Source organism: Bradysia coprophila (assembly GCF_014529535.1).
Source record: "Bradysia coprophila strain Holo2 chromosome IV unlocalized genomic scaffold, BU_Bcop_v1 contig_5, whole genome shotgun sequence".
Taxonomy (NCBI): Eukaryota; Metazoa; Arthropoda; class Insecta; order Diptera; family Sciaridae; genus Bradysia; species Bradysia coprophila.
In genome coordinates this window covers 6,238,250-6,262,762 of record NW_023503374.1, presented here as the reverse complement: position 1 = coordinate 6,262,762, position 24,513 = coordinate 6,238,250, and the positions used below count along the sequence as shown (strand labels likewise).

Here is a 24,513-nt window from a genome sequence, read left to right as displayed (position 1 = left end):
TATCCGTTTTTTTGGACACATTTGCAGTGAATGTCGCAAAGTTGCAGCAGGACAAAGTAAATTTGTTTTCGTATTTTGTGAATTAATAATTTCAAACTATTTCCTTAGCCCGATCATGAAAATTCAAATTGTTATGCAACGTCTGCAAGTACTTTAAAGCTTAAAATCGATTCATATTTAATTGAAGAGTTTTCCAAAGTTTACTCGGTGCATTTTATAGAGTCACTTGAATTGAAAACCTAGTGACTAGGCAAAACTTTGAAACTTTATGCCATTCGGTAGACACTCCCCTTCAAGAATACAATTTAACTAACCGAATTTGTGTGAGTTAGGCATACAAAATTAATTTATAATGGAAACTCTAACATCCATTTCTACTCCACACGTAATTAAGGTGTGATAAAGCTGGATATTTCAGGAAAAATCGACTGACAAACCACTAGTTACTCGAATATATTCAATTAAACCGTGAATATTATATCAAACTGTTTAAAATGAACGGTAGAGTCTACTCATTGGTAGACACACAAACAGTTAGCTCATATTTTTGGCAATTTAATTGTAAAAACATTTTTTTTAAAGCAATGAAGGACTTTTATTCAAAAACAAGGATCTGTTCTTGACAACGGCAATGTCACAACACCGACACAAATAAGCGGCAAGTCTTATCTTTGAACAATTGAAGTAAATGATTTCGTTTATTTCTCTTGACAAAGTTTAAATCAAAAGAAGTAATAGATTCGACACAGATTTAGAGAACTTAGTTAAATCGTGTTTCTCTGGTTTTGGGATTGATTGACACCAAGGACAATAAGGACATCTTTTAATATGTTTTCGGAAAATTGGGATTGGAATTGATAAAGAAAATCGGAAGCAAAATCACGGAATATACAAACGAAAAGCGTGCGACGTCGTACCTCATTCAACGAATTAGCATCGCTATCCAAAAGGGGAATGTAGCATCGATTTTGGGAACGATTCCGCCTTCAAAGGACTTAAGTGAAATATTCTATTTGTAAATTCGGATGTTTCTTTTAAGATGATATCGGTTCATACAGTTTTCAGTATGATGAATTTTCTTGAGTTAAAAAAAGTTGGTGCGACATTTCAATCTACGAAAATCGAACAAAAGGGATTCGTTTAGAAAAGTCATAACCCAATTGAAGTAAATTCTTTTATTGCCACGGTTGGAAATAATAGGTGATGCTTAACACTTAAACACAAAAATAAAAACGAAAATAAAACTTTCAAACTTTTCCACTTAAAGCTTTGGGGTATTTCGTTTTATTTGTTTAAAGAAAAACCGTGTAAAATGTCCATGTGTTCTCATTAACTTACCCAAGCGTTCCATTTAGTGTCGTTGTATGATCGACAGGATCACAAGTCTCGTCTAAGCTAACTGATAAATAATCGGATTCTAAAGTGACTGTGACGCGATACCATGCGCCACGCACTCTTGTTTCTAATACACCACACCGAGCCGATCCGGCCGTTGACGTTGTTGGATTATTTCGGGGTACACCCGACGATTCGACCATAATTTGCACCGTTTTCGTTATTTGTATTGCTTACATTAGATCACATCAGTTCAACACTTTATTTGAATTATCGTTTAACTCGAAACTGTTTAGGTTACACTTTTCATCCATTTTAACAGCCGCTGTAGAAGAGAAATAATTGTTATTTTGTGAAGCATAAAGTAAATACAACATGTGAGTATCAGTCTTCATATTTATATTTCTGGTAAAATACTAACTATTCACATAAAAGACGGCAAACCCTAATATTTCACGTCTTCGCGAGCGGGCTTGCGCTTTTTTTCATTTATTTACATGGTTGACCAGTTGTCAATGACCACTGACAAAACAATGGTTAATCAAAGTGCATACACCTTTGATCTAACAATTTTCACGCCATTGATGACGAATCTTCTACTTCATTAGTTTTAACATATGTTTTACTTTTAATTCATTTATGATTCGCCATTCTTTTTCATGCTAAAAGGCTATTTTATAGAGGCTGGTCATTTCTTTGCCACAGTCGCCATGGCGTGATGTGATATGGTATTTTTGAGTAGCATTATTTATTGAATGCAAAGCTTCCAAAACCACTTACAGTGGAGGTGTGACGTAAGTCCTGTTATCCACTTACAAAAGAACTGATATCGGTGTAGGTGACGGTTACAGATTTGACACGCAAATAGATATGCGTCACAAATGGCAGCTGATGAGGAAAGTGTGCAACGAAAATTTTAGGAAGAAAATTATAACACAAAAAATTTGCGTCAACAAGTGGCAAGTGAAAATTTGACGAAAATCAATAAGTATATGAAAATCGAAAATTTGACGAAATTCAAAATTTAATGCACTCAAAACGCTCATAGCTCCAAGATAAGCGACTTTTTAGGGAAACCATGAAACACGCATCGACTATAATCTAAAACTCTACGTCTTTTAAACGAACTTTCTATCTTCCATATTTTCCGAGTTATGGCTGACATAGCTCGCACTTAAAACGCTCATAGCTCTCAAATAAGGGACTTTTTAGGGAAACCATGAAACACGTATCGACTAGAATCTAAAACTCTACGTCTTTTAAACGAACTTTCTATCTTCCATATTTTCCGAGTTATGGCTGACATAGCTCGCACTTAAAACGCTCATAGCTCCTAAGTGGTAGATTTTTGGTGAAAACACTGAAACACGTGTCGACTGAAATTTGAAACTCTATAATTTTTTTTTTTACGAACTTTCTATCTGCCATATTTTCTGAGTTATGGGTCCTATAGTTCAATAGCTTCAAACGCTCATAGCTCCGAAATTATAAGCTTTTATGAAAATTCCTTCAAATTGGTTTCTTAGAATTACGTTCTTGACATACCCTGAAAATTTCAGCCAAATCCACCGGTAAATTCAAAAGTTTCGTTGTAACAAAGTGACAAAATGACAAAGGTTGGTAAAATTCATCTATTTCAAAATGTATGGAAATCAATTTCTTCATACAAATTTTCAAGTTTTGAAATTTAATATCTCGGCCAAATCTTAACCTTATGAGGCGTGTGATAGCTCGTTGAACTCGTATGCACGCCTATATTACGAATAAAATAATTTGGGGGTAGTAGGACCGGGGTGGGAAAAGTCAAAAAAGTTGTGTATATATGTTCCTCAGACATACGGGAAAAAAAAATTTGTCAAATTTTTCAGTGTGAACGGACTTGCGTCACGGCCCTTCACTAACGTTGGGCCATGATTATCATCTCAGAGATCAAAACAGTCCAGTGGTAGAAACCGTTACCATAATATATATAAGGTCACATAATAGCCGCAGCATATTGCTGGTTTTGTGATCGTCGTAATTGAAGATGTCTGAAGAAATTTGTTCTTAAGATCGGAAGTTTGTCACCAATCCTAAATATTTCGAAAAAATATTTTGACAAATATATCAGATTTCTTAACGTTAAGGTTGAAGGTGAGCAATCTATTGGTTTTTTCATGAATGATATTTCGGCACTAGTTTATAATCACTAGTGATAAAAGATTAGGTGAAAAAATTTGGATTAAAGTTGGCATTCAAAAGCCCACTTTTCACAAGTTATTGCTTCAAACAACACGTTGCATGTAATGTTTCTTAGAATATATTCATCAAATTAAATTTACAGACGCACATCTGCTATCGACAACAAATATAAGGTCGATTTACTTTGGCTATTGCGGCCTTTATTAGTAAAATGTATGTCAAAACTAATAAAACGACAGATTATATCAGAATCTGTGGAAATACTTCGATCGAAAGAAGTAGTAGATTCAATAGTAATTAGTAATAACGTGGATATGCCTGCTAACCGTAAAAGGTTATTAGTCTCTTCACCTTTAAAATCCTTTAAAAAGGGACCTAATACACTGTTTGAAAATGAACTCAAATGAACACTGACATAAATTGAAAAATTTTATTCGCAACAAATATAAGGCTACTAGATTATTCAGGTCCCTAGTCAGATCAGCGCTCCTGCTTGGTTAACTTTACTCTGTCGTGATTTTAATCAAACATTTTTTTTCAAATATTTTTCTTATTCATTTGGACATTTCTTTCGAGAGACACACATATTACACAGGTTTCATTAGTTGACTATGCAAATCACATTAGGGTCCTTGAACATGGAATTGCGTCAAAAAGTAGAATATTTATTTAGAATATTAAATTACTAATTTTCTGGTGAAATATCTCAGCGAACTGGGTCATACCGGCAATAATAATGATGAAAAAATAATAATAATACAAACGAAAAATTTGTAACGCTATTATGCTATTTAAATTACTGTTCCATGTTCCATGTAAATATATAAGTTTCGGATCTCGAGATTAAATAAATAATCACGTAATTTACATTAAATATATCTCTAATTAGCTTTATTCTGTTAAGGTTACTTTCCCCGTATTTTTGAATTAAAATGAAACCATTTTCTGTTTAACATACACACAAAATCTGATAAGTCCCACCAATAATCCTAAAATATTGTCCTTAAATTATTTCAAATAAATTCTAAGCTCCGCCAAAACATAAAGCCCATGAATTATGATTGTATTGCGAGGATTGTTGCTCAAAAAAAAAAATTAAATATAAATTTGAATACAACATTCGCCATATTTTACCATTTTCTCCCGCAACATCTATAGTGATATGGTATGTGATCCTATACGTATGCTAACTGTGTGCACACAATTTATAAAACTCCCAACCACTGACTGTGGCGCTACAAAACGTGACCATATTTCACTAGCTAAGCAAATAAATTAAAAATGAAATCGCACGCTTTAATTTATTTTGATTTCATGGCCCCATAATTGTCTACGACCAGCAACAAAAAAAGGCATTTACGCCACAACATTTTAATCAAAATGTAGGTAATGTTAAATTAAATTGAATAATAAAAAGAAAACTGCGACAATTAGTTAAATTCTCCTTGATGTGACCTGTGTCTTATGATAAATACCGAAAGCACGGTTCATTTCACCACATTTTATTTGTTCGTAGCGTGCTTTCCGTTCCTGTAAAAAGCGATATGCAAATTTCACTCCATATATGAATTATCAATTAACTCGTAACCTTTGTGGTGGTGGTGTTGATGATGTGTACGCAAACGCTATATATACACTCTCTTTCCATACAAGAGAAACAGAAGAAACGTGAAAAACGTGAATGGAGCGATTTCCATTGTTTTCTCCTCCTAAATGGTAAACGTACCTACCCTTACTGTATTTCGAACAAATCATTTTTATATTTAAATTATGAGAATTGCGGGGAAGCTTGTCAGAAAGTCACTGCTATGTATACAAGTACAAATTAACAACATTTCGCTGAAATATGACAATTGCTTATCAATTTATTTGAATTTATATTTAGAAGTCAAACAGTGCAATTAAAATTCCAATTAAGGGAATGATTTGCTGTGCAAACTTCATAATTGTAGGCACAATACATTTTTTGTTATATTTATTTTTCGTCGAAATGGAATATGGTTGCATAATGAGCTCGGTTCTGTTGATATTTATATCTTTGAGTGACGTAAATTTCGTACTATTTTTAGCTACCTTAACCTTTTATCCACCGATTCATTCTTTTATTAACCAACACAATATTGGTCCTGATTTATTACTCAATCGAAGAAGGGCATAAATAAAATGGTTGTTAGACAATAGACGTCACCATGTGTTGTATAAATTTTAAACTTTATTTGGATCGCCTGTCGACAGCTTAAATATCTCGACGGGTGGTTTTTCAAACTTCATCGGTTGTAGCTACCCAATGATTGTTGAGTAAACTGAGACGTCCACTGATGGAGATTTCGTCAAAAATCAAGTCACCAAATGCTAAAAGATTTTTTAGTCACAAGATGTGCAGATTGTCACTCGAGGCTTTAGGATGTATACAGAGTTTTTCTCAAAAATACCAACGAAAACTCCGCTTTTCGTTACTAAGTTGAGAAATAGTTATTTTCGCAACAAGTGACGAAATGTAGGACTTTCCATTGCTTTTATTGCGAAAAACGTTGTATACCTACAACTCGATGATAGATGTTTTTTTAAGCACACGATGTGCCTTCGGCCTCGAGTGACAATCTACACATCTAGTGCCTAAAAAAGCATTTATCACTCGGTTGTATAAAAAAAACTATTGTGCCACTCAGCTTCATGCTTTTGCAAACTTTAGATGCCGCTGTGGCATAAAACGTTGTTTACAACAGCGCTGATAAAAGTGAACTTTCTCATGCCTCATTTGTGTTACGTATGAAGGGTATTTTTTCACTGGTTCACTTGTGATTTCACTTTCAATCATTAGTGACGAAATGTAACTACATTTCACCACTAGCGACAAAAAGTAAGAGCATTTAATTACTAGTGACGAAAATTAACTACACGAAAATATTTATTTATTTATTTGATCACCAACGGGTTATAAACCCTACTGGCGTCTCCAAAATGAGGCACAATTTTACATCAAATAAAACATCTGTTATAGATAACGACGAAAAAAATAATGAAAAGCTCTGGGTAACATGGTCCTTTATATAGTAAAATGAATGTTTAAAAAAAATTGAAGTACAAGATTTGAAATCAACAGATTAAAAATACTTTGATCGATGGAAGTAATAGACCCGATAATATTACTGGTCATATGCTTGCCGTCAGTAACAGGTTAAAAAAATCACTAAATTTATTAACAGAACTCGCTTCGCTCGTTTGGTAATGTAACATAACATCTAGTGACAAAAACAACCCATTTCGCAGCCTGTTGCATAAACAACTATTTCAGCCTTCACAAATGGGGTCTTTGGATGACTAGCTGAGAAAAATACTGTTCTTTAAATAACAATGTAGTATCAATAATCCCTTCTGCAACACTTAAAAGCATACGCTCGTAGTCGGTATAACTTAACCCGAATAAAATTTATGGATCATCACCAAATGAGCCTTGCAAATTCCATTACTTTCCATTATACAATATTATTTACCATTATTTTTAACACTCCAATAATAAACTCTATTATGTATTAACTAAATTCTGCTAGCATCGCATTATCTGGTTGTCTGGTTATAACCCAAAAAAAATTCTGTATAACGTTCTTTGGCTATTGGGGTGAATTTTTATGGTTCCGAAATAATTTGTGCGTGGGTGGGGTGTGCGCTGTGAATGATCATTAAAACTCTTCTTTTTATACCGCTTTTTATTTAATGAATGGCTAAGTTTCGTTCTAATTATTTAGATTTTTTTTTGGGTATAAATATAGGAAACACTGCTTTCGTTTTGAAAGACTTTTAATAATATATTTAGTGGAGGTAGACAGAGACAGGTAAATAAATTAAAACTTTACACATTTTCTTTCCGTAAAGGGATTACTGTTCCGTTCCTTTGCGGCATTATGGGCGTATTAATTGGCAGACGTATAATTTTCTTAATTCAATTTTTTCCTTTCTAATTGTTTTACTGGCAATAATATTCAATTAACGATTGAAGTGGTACATTGGATTTTAACTTAATTCCGATGTAGTTTTACGTGACTGTCCTTTTCGTTAGATTCCTGTGAAAAAGAGCTCGGCCATACATCTATTCATTAATCTAGGACTAATGCTATTTTGAATTACGGCTATGCGGTTATTAGTAAATCCACATAAGCTGTAGATGTTACTGTAGCTCAGTGCCTATATTCGCGAAAATATTTTCACGAATTTTCTCAAATTTTCGTGGTTTTTTCCAAAAAGTTTTTTGTAAAAATTTGAGAAAATCGCGAAAATTTGAGAAAATTCGTGAAAATATTTTCGCGAATATAGGCACTGCTATAGCTTGATCGTGCAATGTAAATTATTGCAGTAAATTCCTCAATTTTTCGATCCAAAATGAAAAACGATTTCCTTAGTCCTTAGTCCTTAGTCTTTCGACGTTTTGTTCCTGTATCGTTACATCATCAGGATTTAATGGAAGGTTAGAAGTTATGCAAACAATGATCCAAATCACTGAGATCCAATGTTCACTTTTAACTATAACGTTTATGGTTCGGTCTCTATGGTATACTCTTATCATTGTTCAATAGTGCCGTCGACGAAAATCCCATGTTCATTAGAATAAATCGTTACTACTGTCCAATAAAATTAAAGGGAAATATTGAAGAGAAATTATTGCCGCAATTTTGGCGAGTGTTCATTACCCATACATTTTGCATATTTTTAGACACCACCACCAACCCTGGAATAGTTGAACAGATAATAAAATAATTTATTCAGCACGAAAAGTTAACAGAAATGTGCAGTGCACAAACTTATTTTCACAAAAGACTGAAGATATAAAAGAGATAACTTTGTTCCCGTCTCCATGTGGAAGAGTATATATAATGTAGAAATATGTTAACGCTGACAATGCATTCGCTATATCATGACATTCGATGAAAGCTTCGTACTATTACGAATCAAAACATAAATTTTCCCTCACATTTAATTGTAGAACAGTTATTGAACAAGAAACAGCACTTAGATGGGTATGTTAATGTAGCACACAATGTTCCAACCAGCAAGCTGATGCATTGTGAAAGCGTGTGTACATTATGTGCAATGGAATGCAAAAGGTGCTGTCTGAAATAACACATACAACTTTGAAATTAATTGTATGAACAATTATTACTATTACAGTTTCCCAACCGCTAATAACTTTTATGTGAAATGTTCCCCGTTATGCATTACCATAACAAAGTTTTGTGCACCAGCTAGTTTGTCGAGGAGAGAGAGAACTGCTCACATTTTTATTTTTATTTCTTAATAAACATATAATTTCGATTGCATGTTAGCGCCCAATCATATTTGTCGACATGCCATTACAGCCGTATGTTATATGGCTAAACCTAAACTGAAACTTATACCACAAATTCAAATTTCTGCAGGGCAATAAAAATTCCGTTTTATTTGAGAAATGTTTGAATTTCAGTTATGATTCGATTGCTGGTAATAAATATTTTTTTTAATGCTACAGGAAATGGTTTCTGGCAATATTTTCTAACGGGAGTTTAAGGATAACGAAGCTAATTAGTCAAGTCTAAATTTTTTTTAAAACATTTTTTTGTTTAAATTGACGTAGCCTGAAGGTATGCACAGTGCTTATGTGATATAATCGTATATGCGACATGCGACATATATGATATTTGAATATAGGATCAGCAAGGCACTGATGAATATCGCACCGCACGGATTTTGAAGCGGAATTTCTCCTGCATCCATTTTTCAGGTGTGAACTCAGTATATAGTGTTGTCGAAGAAATTAAAAATTGGGAATGGAATAGCCATCTGTAATCGACGATGACGATAAAATAAACAGTACGCGTTCGTTACTATCTCCTTTTAAAGCAAAATTTATCAAACAAATGAAGGAAAAGATCTGGTTTCAAACAAATGCTTGAAACAAAAGAAGTAGCAGATGATTATATTGCATTACACTTGCCGTTTGGACAGAGACGACACAATTAGGCGTTAAGAGGCACCAGTACTTAGCTAAAATTGTAGCCTATATTTGTGCCTCGTATTACATTTTTGATGATATCTTTTCATCAGAATCGTTTTCGAAAAATGTACGACCGCGAATGTGTTAGCTTTAAATAAAAATTAGTTTTGGTTGTAGTCGTTTTTCTCGTTGCTAGTCTAGTCTAGTCTAGTCGTTGCTACAACCAAAACTAATTTTTATATAAAGCTACCTCATTCGTGGTTGGAATTGCGGTCGTACATTTTTGAAAAAGGATTCTGGTGAAAAGATATTATCAGAAGTAAAATAAAATCTAGTATATTTAATATATTTAAAAAACGCTTTAACGGTGCATCTTAAGAATTGATTAAGAGGCACCGGTACTTTGCCGAAAAGCATACATTAGGGCGATTTTTAAATACAGGATTTTAGTTTACTTTTGATGATATCTTTCCATCAGAATCCTTTTTCAAAAATGTACGACCGCAATTCCGACCACGAATGTGTTAGCTTTCAACAGAAAATAGATTTGGTTGTAACAATTTGACCAGCTCTGAGAACAATGAGCAGTTTATGAAAATTTCATTAAACTGCTCACTTTTCTCAGAGCTGATCAAACGACTACAACCAAAACTAATTTTTATCTAAAGCTAACAGATTCGTGGTCGGAATTGCGGTCGTACATTTTTCAAAAAGGATTCTGATGAAAAGATATTAACAAAAATGAAATACGAAACACGCAAATGTAGGCTACAATTTTAGCTAAGTGCCGGTGCCTCTTAATCAAGCGTTATACAATGCACGTTGAAGAGAATGAAGTAGTAGATTTTCTATCGTTCTGTTATCGAGGGGTAACTCACTTCTAGATTAAATGGATTAAATGGATTAAATGGTATTAAATGGATTTAATGGATTAAATGGATTAAATGGATTTAATGGATTAAATGGAATAAAAATTGGATTAAATGGATTAAATACGAAAAAACTTCATTTTACAAAATACTGTAAAAGTCTTAAAAATTGTTGATTTTGATCGAACCACGTACTACAACTCATACTACAATGTTAAAAAGCGAAAAAAATCCACTTTTAGGAGTTTTTGGTGTAAAGTGGATTAAGTGGATTAAATGGATTAAATAAATTTAATACCATTTTTAACAAAAAAAAAATCCTTTACCTCACGAGTACTTAAACGAGCTGGTGATCGTGCAAATCTATTTTTCGCAATTACTTTACAAATTTTTCAGGTGGGTAGCCTAATTATTTCGGTAAAACTAAAATTTTTTTTTTGGATTAAATGGATTAAATGGATTTAATGGATTAAATGGATTAAATGGATTAAATGGATTAAATGGATTAAATGGATTAAATGGAAGTGCGTCACCCCTCGTCTGTTATACTTAGATATATCGAAGTGAAAGATCCGAGAAAAACAATGATCATATGGAAACCATCTGTGAAAGGTTCAGCACTAAACCTATGTATACCTATCAGAAGTTTGTGTTTGTTTAAGTAAGTGCATCCAAGTTTTAATCAGACTAAACTAAAAGTATATTGACACTCTTAAGGGTGTCTCTTCTATCTCACGTATGGGTATACTAAGTTCTAGAGTGAACATTCTGTTATCAGTGAAAGGCGATAAGTACTGTGCTGTGGTCATAAAACTCACTACTGTTGATTGAAATAAGTTTGTAGAACTACTATCAAAGTTTTGCGATTTTTCCTTTCAAAAAAGTAACGTCTCTACATAGAAACATCTAATTAAATTTAACATAAGAATGTCTTCACTAGTGACTTCAGTCACATTATATTCTTTTATTAGTTCTTAATAACTTCAAAAGTTTATCAAGAAATATGAGTGAAAATGTCTTATAAATTTGAAACAGTTTTCTTCCATAAATTCTCACTTTTCTTGTTTTTCCATCGTAAATGCATGTTGTTTGTATAAAATCACAGAAATAAAACTTTTCTCTGTTCAACAAAAATGTTCCCAGGGCAATTCTCAAGTAGAACGTTTGCTTTACGTAAGATATTTATGCTGTTATTCATCTTGCATGCGAAAAAGGATTTGCTATTTCGTCGTAATTCGAGAATGTTTGACAAACTTATTTTTTGAAGTAGAATTTAGTTGAATAGATCTTATATAATACGTTCATAGACACGTATCAGCGAACATTATGGCACGAATCAAGTTTCACCAACGTTCGACTTATTTGTTTGTTTGTTATGTTAACCTTATGCACGTTTGCAGGCATACTATACGTAGTATACGAAAGTCATTGAAGTCAAAATTCTTCATGTAATTTTTAGCAGGAGTTGAAAGGAGTAAAGCGATAGGGCCTAAATTAAAAACAAATAAACTCAATGCATATCAAAAATATAATTGTACCTAAGTATTTTGAACACATTCAAAAAAAATCTTTTACTTCATTCGTTTAAAAAATTTACAAGAAAACAGTACAAAACAGTAGAACTTGAGCACTTGTGGTTCACCAGTATAGCGGTAAGTCCACATATGACAATGCTTTTAGGGATGAGTACATGCGACGGTTCTAACAAAATTTTGACCTTTTTTGCATGAGGGAGCTGGAAATTTGTGTACATCCCCTAGATTACATCTGTAAGATTCTTCGCACAATGTAAATATTATTTACAGAAATCTACATGTTGTGCTGGACAAGAGGATGATCAAGCTAAATGGTAAATTTCATTCTCGGTATGTTTTGTATATCCAGCATATCACGCGTACTTTCAGTACATTGAATATTATGTCAGGGCACGGTGGGGTTGAACAAAATTTAAATAGAGTCGCGACACCACCTCTGATTTTTTTTAATATTCTTATTGAGGGACTCGAGTACTATAAGGAACCACATTCAGTTCGAAAAATTTTCCAGCCGTTTCGGAGAACCGGCACTCATTTCCGTGCGGGACCGACGAGTCAATTTGAATACAGATTGTTATCGCAACGGATAGATGGACTAATTCTAAGCTAATTCGTATTGAAATGGCTCCCCTTGACAACTTGACCACGTAGCTACAGCCAGCTAAAGTCGAAAATTCGACATCTTTGAATGGTGATATGTTCAAGACGATGAAAGTTTGAAACTCTTTGAATGGCGATATTGGTAGAGCATTCCATGCTCTAATAAACGCCGAGAATAGATTTTACAAAATTTGTTTACTCGAGTCCCTCAATAAGAATATTAAAAAAAATCAGAGGTGGTGTCACGACTCTATTTAAATTTTGTTCAACCCCACCGTGAGGGGTGTAGATCTAAGCGAAGAAAATGTAAATTCCGTTGTGAATTTAACAGGCTTAATTAAGTTTATCTGCGTAACTTAAATAAATCAAGTGAATATGTTCAATCATTCAAATTCATCAAAATTCATTTCAAACATTTTTCTAATACACAACTAATATTCAAATAGAAAATACTGGCTGTGGCCAGAAGGGAAATCCCATTAAAGTACATTGTTTACAAATACGGTGCTATGGATAATTATACAAATACTTCCAACGTAACACAAAAACCTAAAACAGCTTTTTACCATCGCACACACCCTCGAAATGTGGGGAAAAATTATTTTCTGAAGCATATCGAGCCACATGACTGAGAAAAAGTTCATTTGAATTTAATCATTGAAAAGCAGGGAGAGACATGTAAAGAGGCAAAAACAGCGTTTGAAGAAAAAGAAAAATAAATTACCCAGCACGTGCAAGATTTGTCATTAAATTATTAATATTTTTTGATGTAATATAATGTTATTGTAACAGTGACAGCACAAGACGTTTCTTTTGAAGAAATACCTGGATTTCTGTTTATTTTATTGGTTGAATATAATTAAGAAAATATTTGTGAGATAATATTTAAAGGGTACATTTTCTTAAAAATAGGCCCATGTCAGAGCCTCATCTCATTTTTTTAAAAAGCGAAACCCGAAACAGCATTGAATCATATCCCCTTTAACGAACGGACACATCACTTGTTATCGCCAAAGAGCTTTATAGAACAATGTAAAATGCTGAAACAAATGAAGTAAAAGATTTTCAAACAATCAGAATTTCAGCAAATGAAGTAGTAGATTCGATTACTGTCATACACTCACGGAATTTTGAAAGCCGAAAAATTTTCTGTTTCGTGGTTTACTGGTTTTTTGTGAATTTTGCATGTATTTTTATATGGAGAAATCAGAAACTCAAGTAAAACACATGAACAGAAAATGTGTCGGTTTTCAAAATTCCATGCTTGTAATAATTTAGGGAAATACTGTTTGCAAACTAAAGCTCAAATATAAAAGATTTTTATATAATTCTATTACATTTCGTCATAAAATCACTAATGTAATTGCTCTACCTTTTGTGTACCAAATTCACCGCCATGTCATAGGAAAGTTCGGTTGGCCTGCAGAGGCGCCACAATTTTTTTCAGAACTTCATTCTTTGCGCTCTATTTTAAGGTGACAAAACTTCAATATGGTAAATATCTATGAAATGTCACAGACATGAAGTTGCTTCACAAATAAATAGATCAGTGACATTGACAAAATGTGCTAGAAATGCAATACGATTTCATCGATATTATACCAGAGTGACGTTATTTCACTAGAAAATTGATCGCAGTCTGAAGTACGGAAAAAAATGTGGCGCCTCTACAGGCCAAGGGAGGTTTCGTATAGTCTGTGAAAGGCTGAATATATCATTTCACTTGATATATCAAGATCAAGGGCTGCTAGGAATTTCGCTAGGAATTGACAAAATGTCATTTTGTGAACTATTGTGAATGACACGGCGCGAAATTCCTCAACACCATCTCAAGGGTGTCTCCTACCATTGTGGGAATGAAGTCGGTATATTTAAACAACAAATGATGAATGTTGTCTTCGATTTTCCTAAACTTTACAAAAATTCCATTGGCCCGTCTCAATGGTTCTGCTTTATTTTCAATTATTTGCTCCTAAACTAGATTCATCTGAATTAAATTTATTTTTTGTTAGGAATGTGCGATAAATACCACAAGAGCAAACGGTCTTCATATCTATCGTCTGTTTAAAGAAACAAAAAAATCTAACATCTCAATCTTCCCAACAAGCTTACAGTGAAATATTTCCCTGCATTGCAAATTTGTCATTCTAATGAAAATCTATGCAGTGAATGTGTGTGCCCGTAAACGAACGATGTGAAAGAAATTTGAATATCATAAAAAGCTTATCCCATCGCAATTGAACGAGCAAGATTTTAATATTTAATGCATTTCGCGCATCATATAAAACTAAAATAAAACACTCTGTAACGACCATCTGTGTATATATCTACATTAAATTTCCATCTCATTAAAGTTCTCAAACAAAAATGCAACATTCCAACCCTGCTGTTCGAGACGTGTATGTATAAATATAATATGACGATAAAAAAAAGTGTATTCATGCGCACCATAACCTTGAATATTTGCTTGCCTAAGGAGTCAACAAATTATTTTGGAACAGAAAAGAAAACAATTTACTTTTTTAAGGTTAGACTGTTGGAAAATGTGCCAAAGGGCACCACACCTATTAATGAATCAAATGGAATATCGTCGGTGTTCAGTAATCTTGCACAGTCACATATTATTTACCCAAAAAGTTTCATCGATTTCTAAACGACGAATGATTCTTTTTTACATTTAATTTTGACACATCATTTTCGTTCGCACTAAGTTCACAATTTTCAATTCACACAACCTTTTGGTTTTAGATTTTTCTATTGTGAAACAATGGTTCAACCAATCACATAATCCTTTTTCAATGCGACGATAGTGTTGTTCATGTCACTACACTTTTTCACTGAGCTTATAAAAACATATCAAATTTCTCTATCATACAGGAATTCATAGACATATAATTTTTTGGGTGATAAACACAATACTGTTGTGCGACCGAATTGAAACCCTCGCCGATTACGACTGGGGTAGCTTCGAAAGGGATTTGAATTTTATGTGAACATATTCCCCAATGCTTTTTGGTAACCATGAAAAGCTCTCGAAGAGAATGAACTTTCGAAGGGAAAATTTTGTTCGTATCAACGTTTTGAGCAGACACGCAACTGGAATGAAATCATCAGTAAAATGGACATTAATATCAGGCTGTGATGCGGGACTGTGATATAAAAAGCAATCAACACGTCTAACCATAATGAATGTTTTTTCAGTTTAGCGAACGATAATGCATTTCCCTTTTACGTTAACCCTTAAGTCAGCAACTCCAAATGCTCAGGATCTAGTTACGGTCCTGTCTTTGAGAGATTTACAGAACAATCCTTACCCATAACATTAAGAGAGTATATACGGAGAATATTGTACAACAGGCAGTGCATTAACTGAAAGCTATCGTGTTTACCCTTTACTCATGATATACAAACCTCGGGTTCAATCTTACTATAAGGACATTTTGAGTGAGTCTTGTTTATGCAAAAAAAATGTTTGATGGTGTGTTTCATACACTACCATTTATATACACAACTCTTATATTGTGTGTTTTATGCCTATACGAATAGTAGTCTCATCCAGCGAATTCAGAAATTCTTTCTAAAGCAATGCAGTAAAACGCAATGTAGTAAAACATTTGCGTGCAAATTCAATGAGTATATGAACGTAGTACATACCTATGTCAGCGTTGTGTTATCGCTGTATATACATTGAATGAGCACTATAGAGCATCGCGGCGGCTGAATATTATAAAAGATATTTCGTTCCACTTAACATACACAATGTCGGTGGATGTGTAGGATCATAAAATGTGTAACCGAATCCATGTCGTGCCGTATATTCTGTAATATGTTCGTTCATAGTTTTCATACAGAAATTATGTAAGAATCCGGTTTTCGCTCAATGAATTTTCGTTTAGAGGAAAACGTTCATAGACATGCCGAAATCGAGCAACATGCTATAGTATGGACTGGAATTGAATTTGATATATCTCTCGAAAACTCTGACTGTGTGATGTGCGAGCGTTGATATTTTTATTTGGTAGGGTTGTCATAGTTACCAGGGGTTTTCTGTCGTAGTATAAACATATACTATACTACCCTACCATCCTACACACCGTTTCATTGATAAAAAAACATTCGAACAATGGTTGGAGTTAAGAAGTAGGTGGATGGGTTCATTGGTTTTGGGAGTAAAGCTAGTTGATGTTTTTCTTGAAGAAAAACCTTATTTCAGTGCTTTCATGTACACATGCATGAAATATATGGAATGTGTTAGAAGTTTCTCTTGTTGATACAGAATCTCTTGCGTGATGTGTTTTCTGTTGTGTATTTTTTTCCTTCGTTCCTTTTTTTTGCCATTTATATAAATAAGACCTTTCCGCTGGTAATGCTATAAGGAGACGGTAGCTAGTCGTATATAGTTTACGATAGAAGTTGCTCAAAAAGATGAAAATATATTAGGAAAATTTATGATGAAGCAAATAGTTTGGTGTTTTTGTGAATGAGGTGTTGGGATTAGTAGAGTATATATTCGTTGGGAATTACAAAATTGTTTATATTAATTTACACATTGTACCGCAAGGAATGTGTAAAGAGAAAAATTAGCTTTTATGTTTGGAAGAGAAAAGTGAATTATTTCTATTTGTTGTTGAGTAGTCGTCAAATGAACATTTTTTATAAGGAAATAATATTTATAAGGATGGCATGTTAGCGGTGTGTATGTCGTAGGTGTGTATATGAGCAATGTGAAAATAGGGTTGGGAAGAAAATGTTTGGGGTTACCATTGTGACTGCCCGGAACGTTTAACGAAATTTAATAAACCTTCTTACTAGCTTCTTAGTTTGATATTTAACGTAATTTTTCTTAGCCAATGTAAACCAGACCCGTATAGAGCATATCCATGAAGTAAGGGTTGTCTCTGCTAAAACTTAGCAGATTCAAAAGAAGAGAAGAGAATTTCATCCACCTTCTCCCAGTGTGATGAATTCATACCTATATAGGGTCTGTGCAAAACTTTCAGAACCGAAATTGGTCTGATCTCTTAGGTCTACAGTAATAGTGCGTAACTTTTTGTGGAAATCCTTTTTGGCACCATTAAAATGATGCATAAAAAAGTCAACATTTTACGACGTAATCGCATAATAGTTTACGTAGCAAAGGGTAAAATAGTCCAATTCTTGTGTCAAGTTTTGTTTTCAGAGGCGCAGCCGAGGATCAAGCTTCACACGGAAACGTCACTTTTCATTTTCATCCTGAGTTTTTTAATGTGATGTCCCAAAAACAACTCTCTCTGATGTTGATGTAATAAGCCATTTTTGACCCTAGGGAAATCAAAATCATGCAAAGCATACTAACAGTAAGAATGTATATTGTATACAATATCCATTGATCTAATTCTCAAATTTTAATGGCATTATCGAGAGATTCCGGCTAATGCTAAAATCTGTTATCGACTGCGTTGTCAAAAGTAAAAGCGATATGGTTGCCGTCTGTGAAAGATTATTCTCTTGATAGCATTAACCCATTTTGTATATTAGCACGCGCTCTTTTTTTCTACCGTACAGCGTATACCTGGTATAATGCTTTTCAGCGAAGTTTTTGCGATTACATCTCAGATTAGATTATGATATACATAAGAGCATAAAAAGACGTTTTAAAATAAATTATCAAACGGAAATTCAACGACCGTACAAAATGAAAATAAGTGAACGAACGAGGAGGAGAGAAAAAAAACCGTAAAAAATCATATTTTCATGCAAATAATAAGTTTCATTTGTTTATGTAGCCCTCGTAAAAAATTTATTTCTTTTTTATAATCATAAGAACCAGATGAACGGTGTTAAGAGAATATAATACACAAAAGACAAGCTACGATGAGGCAGCTATGCTCTGTAATAAAATGATATAAACGCATCTCTTTTCGGTCGGATGATAAAACATAAAAATAATGTTCTAGGTTGGTACGGGGTGATGAAACTTTAAGCCCTGGTAATTATGGTATGATGGATACGTGCTGTATTACATGGTGTATAAATATAAATAAAAATGGGAATGGGGATGGCTCAGTTCGAAAATGCCTTCAGGCATATTTTTTAATGTCACTGTTGATAGCTGACCATTAACATTGACTAATTAGGCCTAGTATACTGCACAGTTGATGAAAAATACCACAAAAATAAACCTATTCTTTCACGAGCTCAAAAATGATTCGAAAGAAACTCTATGGTGGAATCATTCAGTGACGCTATGCCATCTAATTTTCAAGCATAAAGAAAAGACTTCCAATATAAAGAATCGTTGGACAAAATTAATGAATATTGCCTCATCTGAAATCGAATTCCAATTCGTTAACTAACCGTGGAATTCCTGAATAGCACACATGGTGTTGTTATGACATCAGTATAATATTCCGACTTTTCTAATGATGTAGATTTTTCGGGTTAATTTTACGACCTGTGTTTCAAAAATTACAAATAACCATATTAAGGGTACATGTACTGTACTTATATTGTAAACACCCATGCCAATCTATTCTCAGTGTCTGGCCTGTTATAGTTTTAACGGTACAGATTGACGACAGGAATCAACAAGTCGGAAATAAAGAGTAAACGCCAGAGGAGGACCAGATGTTTTGTCTAAGTCAAGTTAAAAAGTGTGATCTAGAAACAAATTCGTCGTCAACCTATCATCTGTTATCGGCAACGACAGTAGTAAGAATGAACGACGAGCGCTGACTAACTCGGTCTTATATAGCAAAAAGCATGTTCAAAACAAATGAAGTAAAAGATTTCTGAAATTTATTCTTGGAAAATCTTCGATTAAATGAAGTAATAGTTTGAATATTAAAACTATTAATATGCTTGCCGTCCGTGACAGGCTAAGTAAGGCTCGGAACAGGTCAGATAAACCTGAATTTTACCTGAAACCTAATATCAACTGAACTATCCTGCACAAACAAAACGAAATAATTCAAACAAACTAGCCGTCAGGGAAGTTCAAAATATACAACTGATTTTCTAAAAAAAATATCTCTTAATGACGCAGCCATGAACTATGTTAGACCGAACCGAAGCCCGCATGCACCTTAGTATCAGTTCACATTTTGAAATTGAAACCTATGCCATATCGTCTTACTATCTGAAACGTTCAGCCCTTGCAGAACAAACATTTATTTTTGTTTTTGATAATAGTGACAAGCCTTACCGCCCTCACGTGGAAGGGCTAACATTTAGGGTTTAGCAAAATGTCAGGATTCGGCACATTTCAAGTGAATGCGTTGACGGCCTATTAATTTTCCGGAAATCGTCACGTTTCTCCAACATAATTGACATTGGTAATAACTAATTGTTCACATGCTAATCTACGGTCGCTCTACAAAATTAACTGCGATAACGATTAGATTTGGTATTATCAATTTGTAAAAAAATCCCAAAACAAAACGAATCCAATATGTTACGATTAATCAGGAGCTTAGCAATATGTATGGCCATATTATTCAATTAGATTTCGACAATTTGTGACTGAAGTTGCATTTTTTTCTTTTGGTTTTTAAGTTAATTTAAGCGCTGCAAACATGAAAGTGTCAAAGTTTTTTGTGATCATACTCAACTTATGTTTATTAGTGAGCATTCACCTGGAAATGTAAAGATTTTCGCTGATCGTTGTTCTTATTCAACGCAACTAGGTTTTGTCAGTAACGATGATAAGCAGTTCCACATCACTTAGGTTCATTTTGGGAGATTTTTATTTTGTTCTAACGAAAGGCAATGATATTGGTGGCTTAAACATAACCTGGATCGCCAGTGGATTCGTTTTGTTGGCTCTCGGAGTCTTTGGAATGTGGTCAGCGTTGAAAGAGAGTGCGTTTATGATGAATTTGGTAACAAGAATTTCGGTTGTCTAGGTCATTCGAATACTAAGCTGACGAATTTTCTTTCAAGTACACAACCATTCTTTCGCTCACTCTGATCTTGCAAATTGTAACCGCTACAACCTCCAATAAATTAAACGGACAATTGGATTACATTGTTTCCCATTCCATTCAAAATCTTATGGTTCAATATGGATACAACGTAGAGTACGCCTCAATAATGGACTCTATTCAAATGGAGGTGATTTTATGATTTCGACGGGCAAGTGTAATGTGGGCTAATTGTTTGTGATTGTGACGGTGCTCTTCGATTTTCACTGTAGAAAGTTTTGTAAGAATCTTAGCTCACTTTGCAATACTGTCAATAGTTTGAGGCAAACAGAACCATGAACGGAGTCTGAGTCCAATCGGATTTTAATAAAATCAGTATACTAATTGCTATAGAATAGCTGTTGTGGATATAATGGCCCATCTGATTGGCAGTCGTACGGTAAACAGACAACCAAACGTACAACGAAACGAGATATAACAACGGAGCCATCAGAGCACTATGAACTACTGGAAGAATCTTTCTCGAACATCGAAGACGATTCCTCGGCCATGGCTGAACGTTCATTGAAAAAACCTTCTCCGCCAACCCCCCCAATATCATGTTGTACAAGCGTCAAAAAATGTAAAAACTACTACAGTCGTGGTTGTTTTAAAGTTTTGTATCGGGAAATTGCACGTGTCGTCTTCATGGCTAAAACAGTGGCAATGATATCATCAGTTCTGCAGGTAAAAGACGCATTTCGGTTTAACATTGATTGAACTATATTTGAAAAGTGTTCGATGAACATGGATTGTTGTTAATTTCCGATGAAAGACGAACAGTACGACATTCCTTGATAGAATGAGCTAAGAAATTCTTCTTTGTTATTGTGTATGAAAGGAAATTGAAAATTTTTGATTGTTGTGTATGAAACCTGATTGACACCAGGTACATTAGCTTTCCAAATCCAATGCAACCTCTGCTGAATTTTAGCCATTTTTCTTTGACTCTATCCATTCATATTGTTCACTTTCAAATCAAATTAGAAAGAAGAAAATGCAAGGCTCAAAACGGCATAACATTTATTCTGCAGATTTTCGGAATATTGGCTGCTTACATTTTTGGCAAAACACTCTCAGTGTAACTGATACTGAGGATGGTTTTTTTAAATTGGAATTTCCACATCATAAATACAAACACATAATAGTACGTCACGTCGTCGTAAATTTACATGAAAATTGCTGCGTTTGAAGACAATACGTTACGATAAGATAAGGTATGGATTATTCATCATTGCAAAAAACAACAATTCGAGACAGCTAATAATATGTGCGTTCAGGAAGTTTATTCAGTTTTTTTTTCTCTATTTATTGTTATCGTTGACTTAGCGTATGTAGATTATTAGCAATCGAACTGTATCCAAGTACTTTCAATTTTCATGATAAAATTGACATGCTTGTTCTAACTATAGGTATTTTCATCAACCATTATACCTACTGGAGAAAAGCTATTCAAATAAATTCCTCTTCAGACATACAGTCTAATTAAGTGTACTCATCCATTTATTAAATATATTTGTTTGTATGTGTCAGAATTTTTCATTATTTCACTATTTCATTAATGCAACATACTTAACGACTGAACGGGACTAAATAATTGACGAACAAGAACTTCTATCTACGTCAGGACAACGACAAATCATACAAATATCGAGCGATTTGCAGCACTCGCTTCGCTCTGGTTGTAAACTTCGCTCTTGTTGGAATTTACCATTTTCTCCCATCGGCAAACAAATAAGTATTCGTGACGAGAAAAATGAGACGAAAAGTTGATATAGTTACTATGACAGAGAATGATCTTTATTAGGATAGGATAAATAAAGCAAAGCTGGACGTCATTGAAATGTGATCTGATGAGCTGAGTACATTCATATCCTTCTCTAAGAGGGAAGCAAACCTTAATTTGACTAATATAGGATTTTCATCGATAGTGCCGACCAAAATCAACTATTAGCTTCTTATTACGAAAAGACTTTTTCATGGCAAAATTTTCGGTTAATACCAATGAAGTAATAGATTACAATCTGTTGAAAATGCTCACTTTGAATGCTTCGTACAAAAATCAGCAGTTTTCAGACCCCTATTTGACAAGATTTTCTTTTGTGTCTCTGCTAGTGAGCTGCTATGATATTACATTCAACATGACATGATTGAAGCCCAACCGCAATATATATTATAATAGCTCTGCTAAGTAAAAGCCATACGCCATTACAGAAGGTAATACACCATAATTGTCTTATTTGGGTTGTTAACACGTTTGTGGACGAATTTAAGGGATATATTTGTCTGTTGATATAATTTTGATTTAGGAATGCTAAGAGTAATAACACAAATAATTTATGGGGAAATGTCATCATCATAATTATGTTTCTAAAACCCAAAGTTTTGTTTGGGTTAGGATGCGTAGAGGTATGTGTGTGTGGATATGATATTAAACCATTTTCCTTCAAGTAAAATACGACATCTTGAGTGTTCCGCTTAGATATATATTTGATTGTATTATTTATCGGATCATGTCTGGCCACATGGTGCATAAACTGGTAAAAATGGGATGCTTTATTGCTTTCGTTTCGTATCATCAACGCTGCACGATGCCTTTTGTATTAACTGATATTAACTTTTATCATTTCATTAATGCAGCACTTCTCTGTAATGATTTTAGATGTGTTCGCCATTCTAGTTTTCCGAATATATCTTGGCAACCCATAACAGTGTTTGAGCAATAAATAATATCCAAACTCTTGCCATAGGAAAATCGTTAAATAAATTATATTCTCTCCAGCCAGGCGAAGTTTATAACCGAATGCTGCGACAAATATGGTTATGACAGAGCGTTGAATTTCTTTCTATGAGTGGTACGTGAAAATGCGAATTTGTTAAGTTCTTAACTTTTGGACTTGACACGACATTCTTATTAAAAGAAAAGGTCGGCTTTCAACAACGCACTTCAAGTGAAAGTGATCATAGTCGATGACCCCCGAATAGAGTACTATTTTGTATTTAAATGGGTTTTTACAGTGATTTATAATAGACCGTGTGCGATTTTGAGAAAAAAGTTTCATATTTCAATAAAAAGAAGATTTACAATGAAAACCATTGAAAAAAATATTTAATTTTTTTTACAGAAATTATTGAAAAAAAAATCTAGCCATCCCGATGCCAATCCCACTTATTAAAGATTTTAAAAAGAATCCAATTAGATTGAATTAGATTGGATCTGGATATTTAAATATATGTAATATGAAATTACAGTTTTCAAAGTGAGATATAAAATCAAGCAGACATTTTTCAGATATTCTGTTTACACTTTTGTTCTACAGAATAATAATTTACATCAATTGAAAATAAGTTATTTATACTTCACACTGTCACACTGTCAGTACCCTATTTATAGTAACACTACTGCTAAAAGTGCTTTGCTTTCAACATTTATACTTTTAATGTGTAGGCATCCTGTACGTTGTATTTACATTGTCTGCGATGAAAATGTAAACGAAACTTACATGTTAGGTTTTTCGATGATTTACATGCTATGCGCGATCATTTACATGCGCTGGTCGGAAATTTTTCGATGATTTTGTTTATGTTTTCACTTCACACAAACCACGATATAAATTAGAATCTACACAGGCAGAACTTTTTTTTGGTACACCTGCCGCCATCGATAACATTAAGAAAACACTAAAATCACACTGAATTTATAGTTTAAAACAACAAAATTAAAAATTTTGCTCTGAAACTGAGAATGACAACAACAAAGAAGTCAACTAAATATAGGTTTGTTCCAAGTAACTGTAAACACGAACTTTGACAACCCGAAAAACGACAATTTCATCCACAGCAACGTCGCTTACGTGATATTTCATACAAATCGAGTAACGTCGCCTACGCGATTTACACAGAGATATTATTGAGGTTATGGTTATATGGATGAAATTTGACAATTCATATGACCTTGGAACAAACCTATAGCCGAAATGGCGTGCACAACCGATGCCTACTAAATGAAAATGAAATTTTAGTTCAAAATGGTTAGAAGTGGAAAGGTTCCGAAATGCTGTTTTATGCTAAATTGTTTCGTAGTTTTC

General features: G+C 33.7%; 2 protein-coding genes across 4 annotated transcripts in view; one reads left to right on the top strand and one right to left on the bottom strand.

Annotated features, from left to right (window-relative positions):
• Positions 1 to 15,427, bottom strand: part of LOC119071898 (beta-1-syntrophin) — an 89,787-nt gene extending 74,360 nt beyond the window's left edge. For both annotated transcript variants that reach the window (XM_037177000.1, XM_037177001.1), the window contains exons 1-2: positions 15,004 to 15,427; positions 1,339 to 1,660 (exon numbers count right to left, since the gene is read on the bottom strand). In XM_037177000.1, coding sequence (XP_037032895.1) covers positions 1,339 to 1,538 — 200 coding nt within the window. In that variant the 5' untranslated portion in view covers positions 1,539 to 1,660; positions 15,004 to 15,427. The remainder of the gene's footprint in view (positions 1 to 1,338; positions 1,661 to 15,003) is intronic.
• Positions 15,428 to 19,908: 4,481 nt separating this feature from the next.
• LOC119071947 (CD63 antigen-like) lies at positions 19,909 to 23,180 on the top strand. 2 transcript variants are annotated; one of them, XR_005086751.1, is made up of 6 exons: positions 19,909 to 20,086; positions 20,150 to 20,344; positions 20,406 to 20,576; positions 20,780 to 21,112; positions 21,460 to 21,642; positions 23,088 to 23,180. XR_005086751.1 is itself a non-coding variant. In XM_037177072.1 (5 exons), the coding sequence occupies exons 1-5, from the start codon at positions 20,039 to 20,041 to the stop codon at positions 21,508 to 21,510; spliced, it is 798 nt and encodes a 265-aa protein (XP_037032967.1). In that variant the 5' UTR covers positions 19,909 to 20,038; the 3' UTR covers positions 21,511 to 21,784. The 2 variants fall into 2 exon arrangements, 1 of the variants encoding a protein (XP_037032967.1); XM_037177072.1 differs by lacking the exon at positions 23,088 to 23,180 and having other exon boundaries at positions 21,460 to 21,784.
• Positions 23,181 to 24,513: the final 1,333 nt, after the last annotated feature.

Excerpts from the sequence above, each read along its gene's own strand:
- LOC119071947 (XM_037177072.1), top strand. The coding sequence starts at position 20,039 with ATGAAAGTGTCAAAGTTTTTTGTGATCATACTCAACTTATGTTTATTA. Across the intron at positions 20,577-20,779 it reads TGGACTCTATTCAAATGGAG|AATAGCTGTTGTGGATATAA; the intron begins GTGATTTTATGA and ends TAATTGCTATAG. Across the intron at positions 21,113-21,459 it reads TGATATCATCAGTTCTGCAG|ATTTTCGGAATATTGGCTGC; the intron begins GTAAAAGACGCA and ends TTTATTCTGCAG.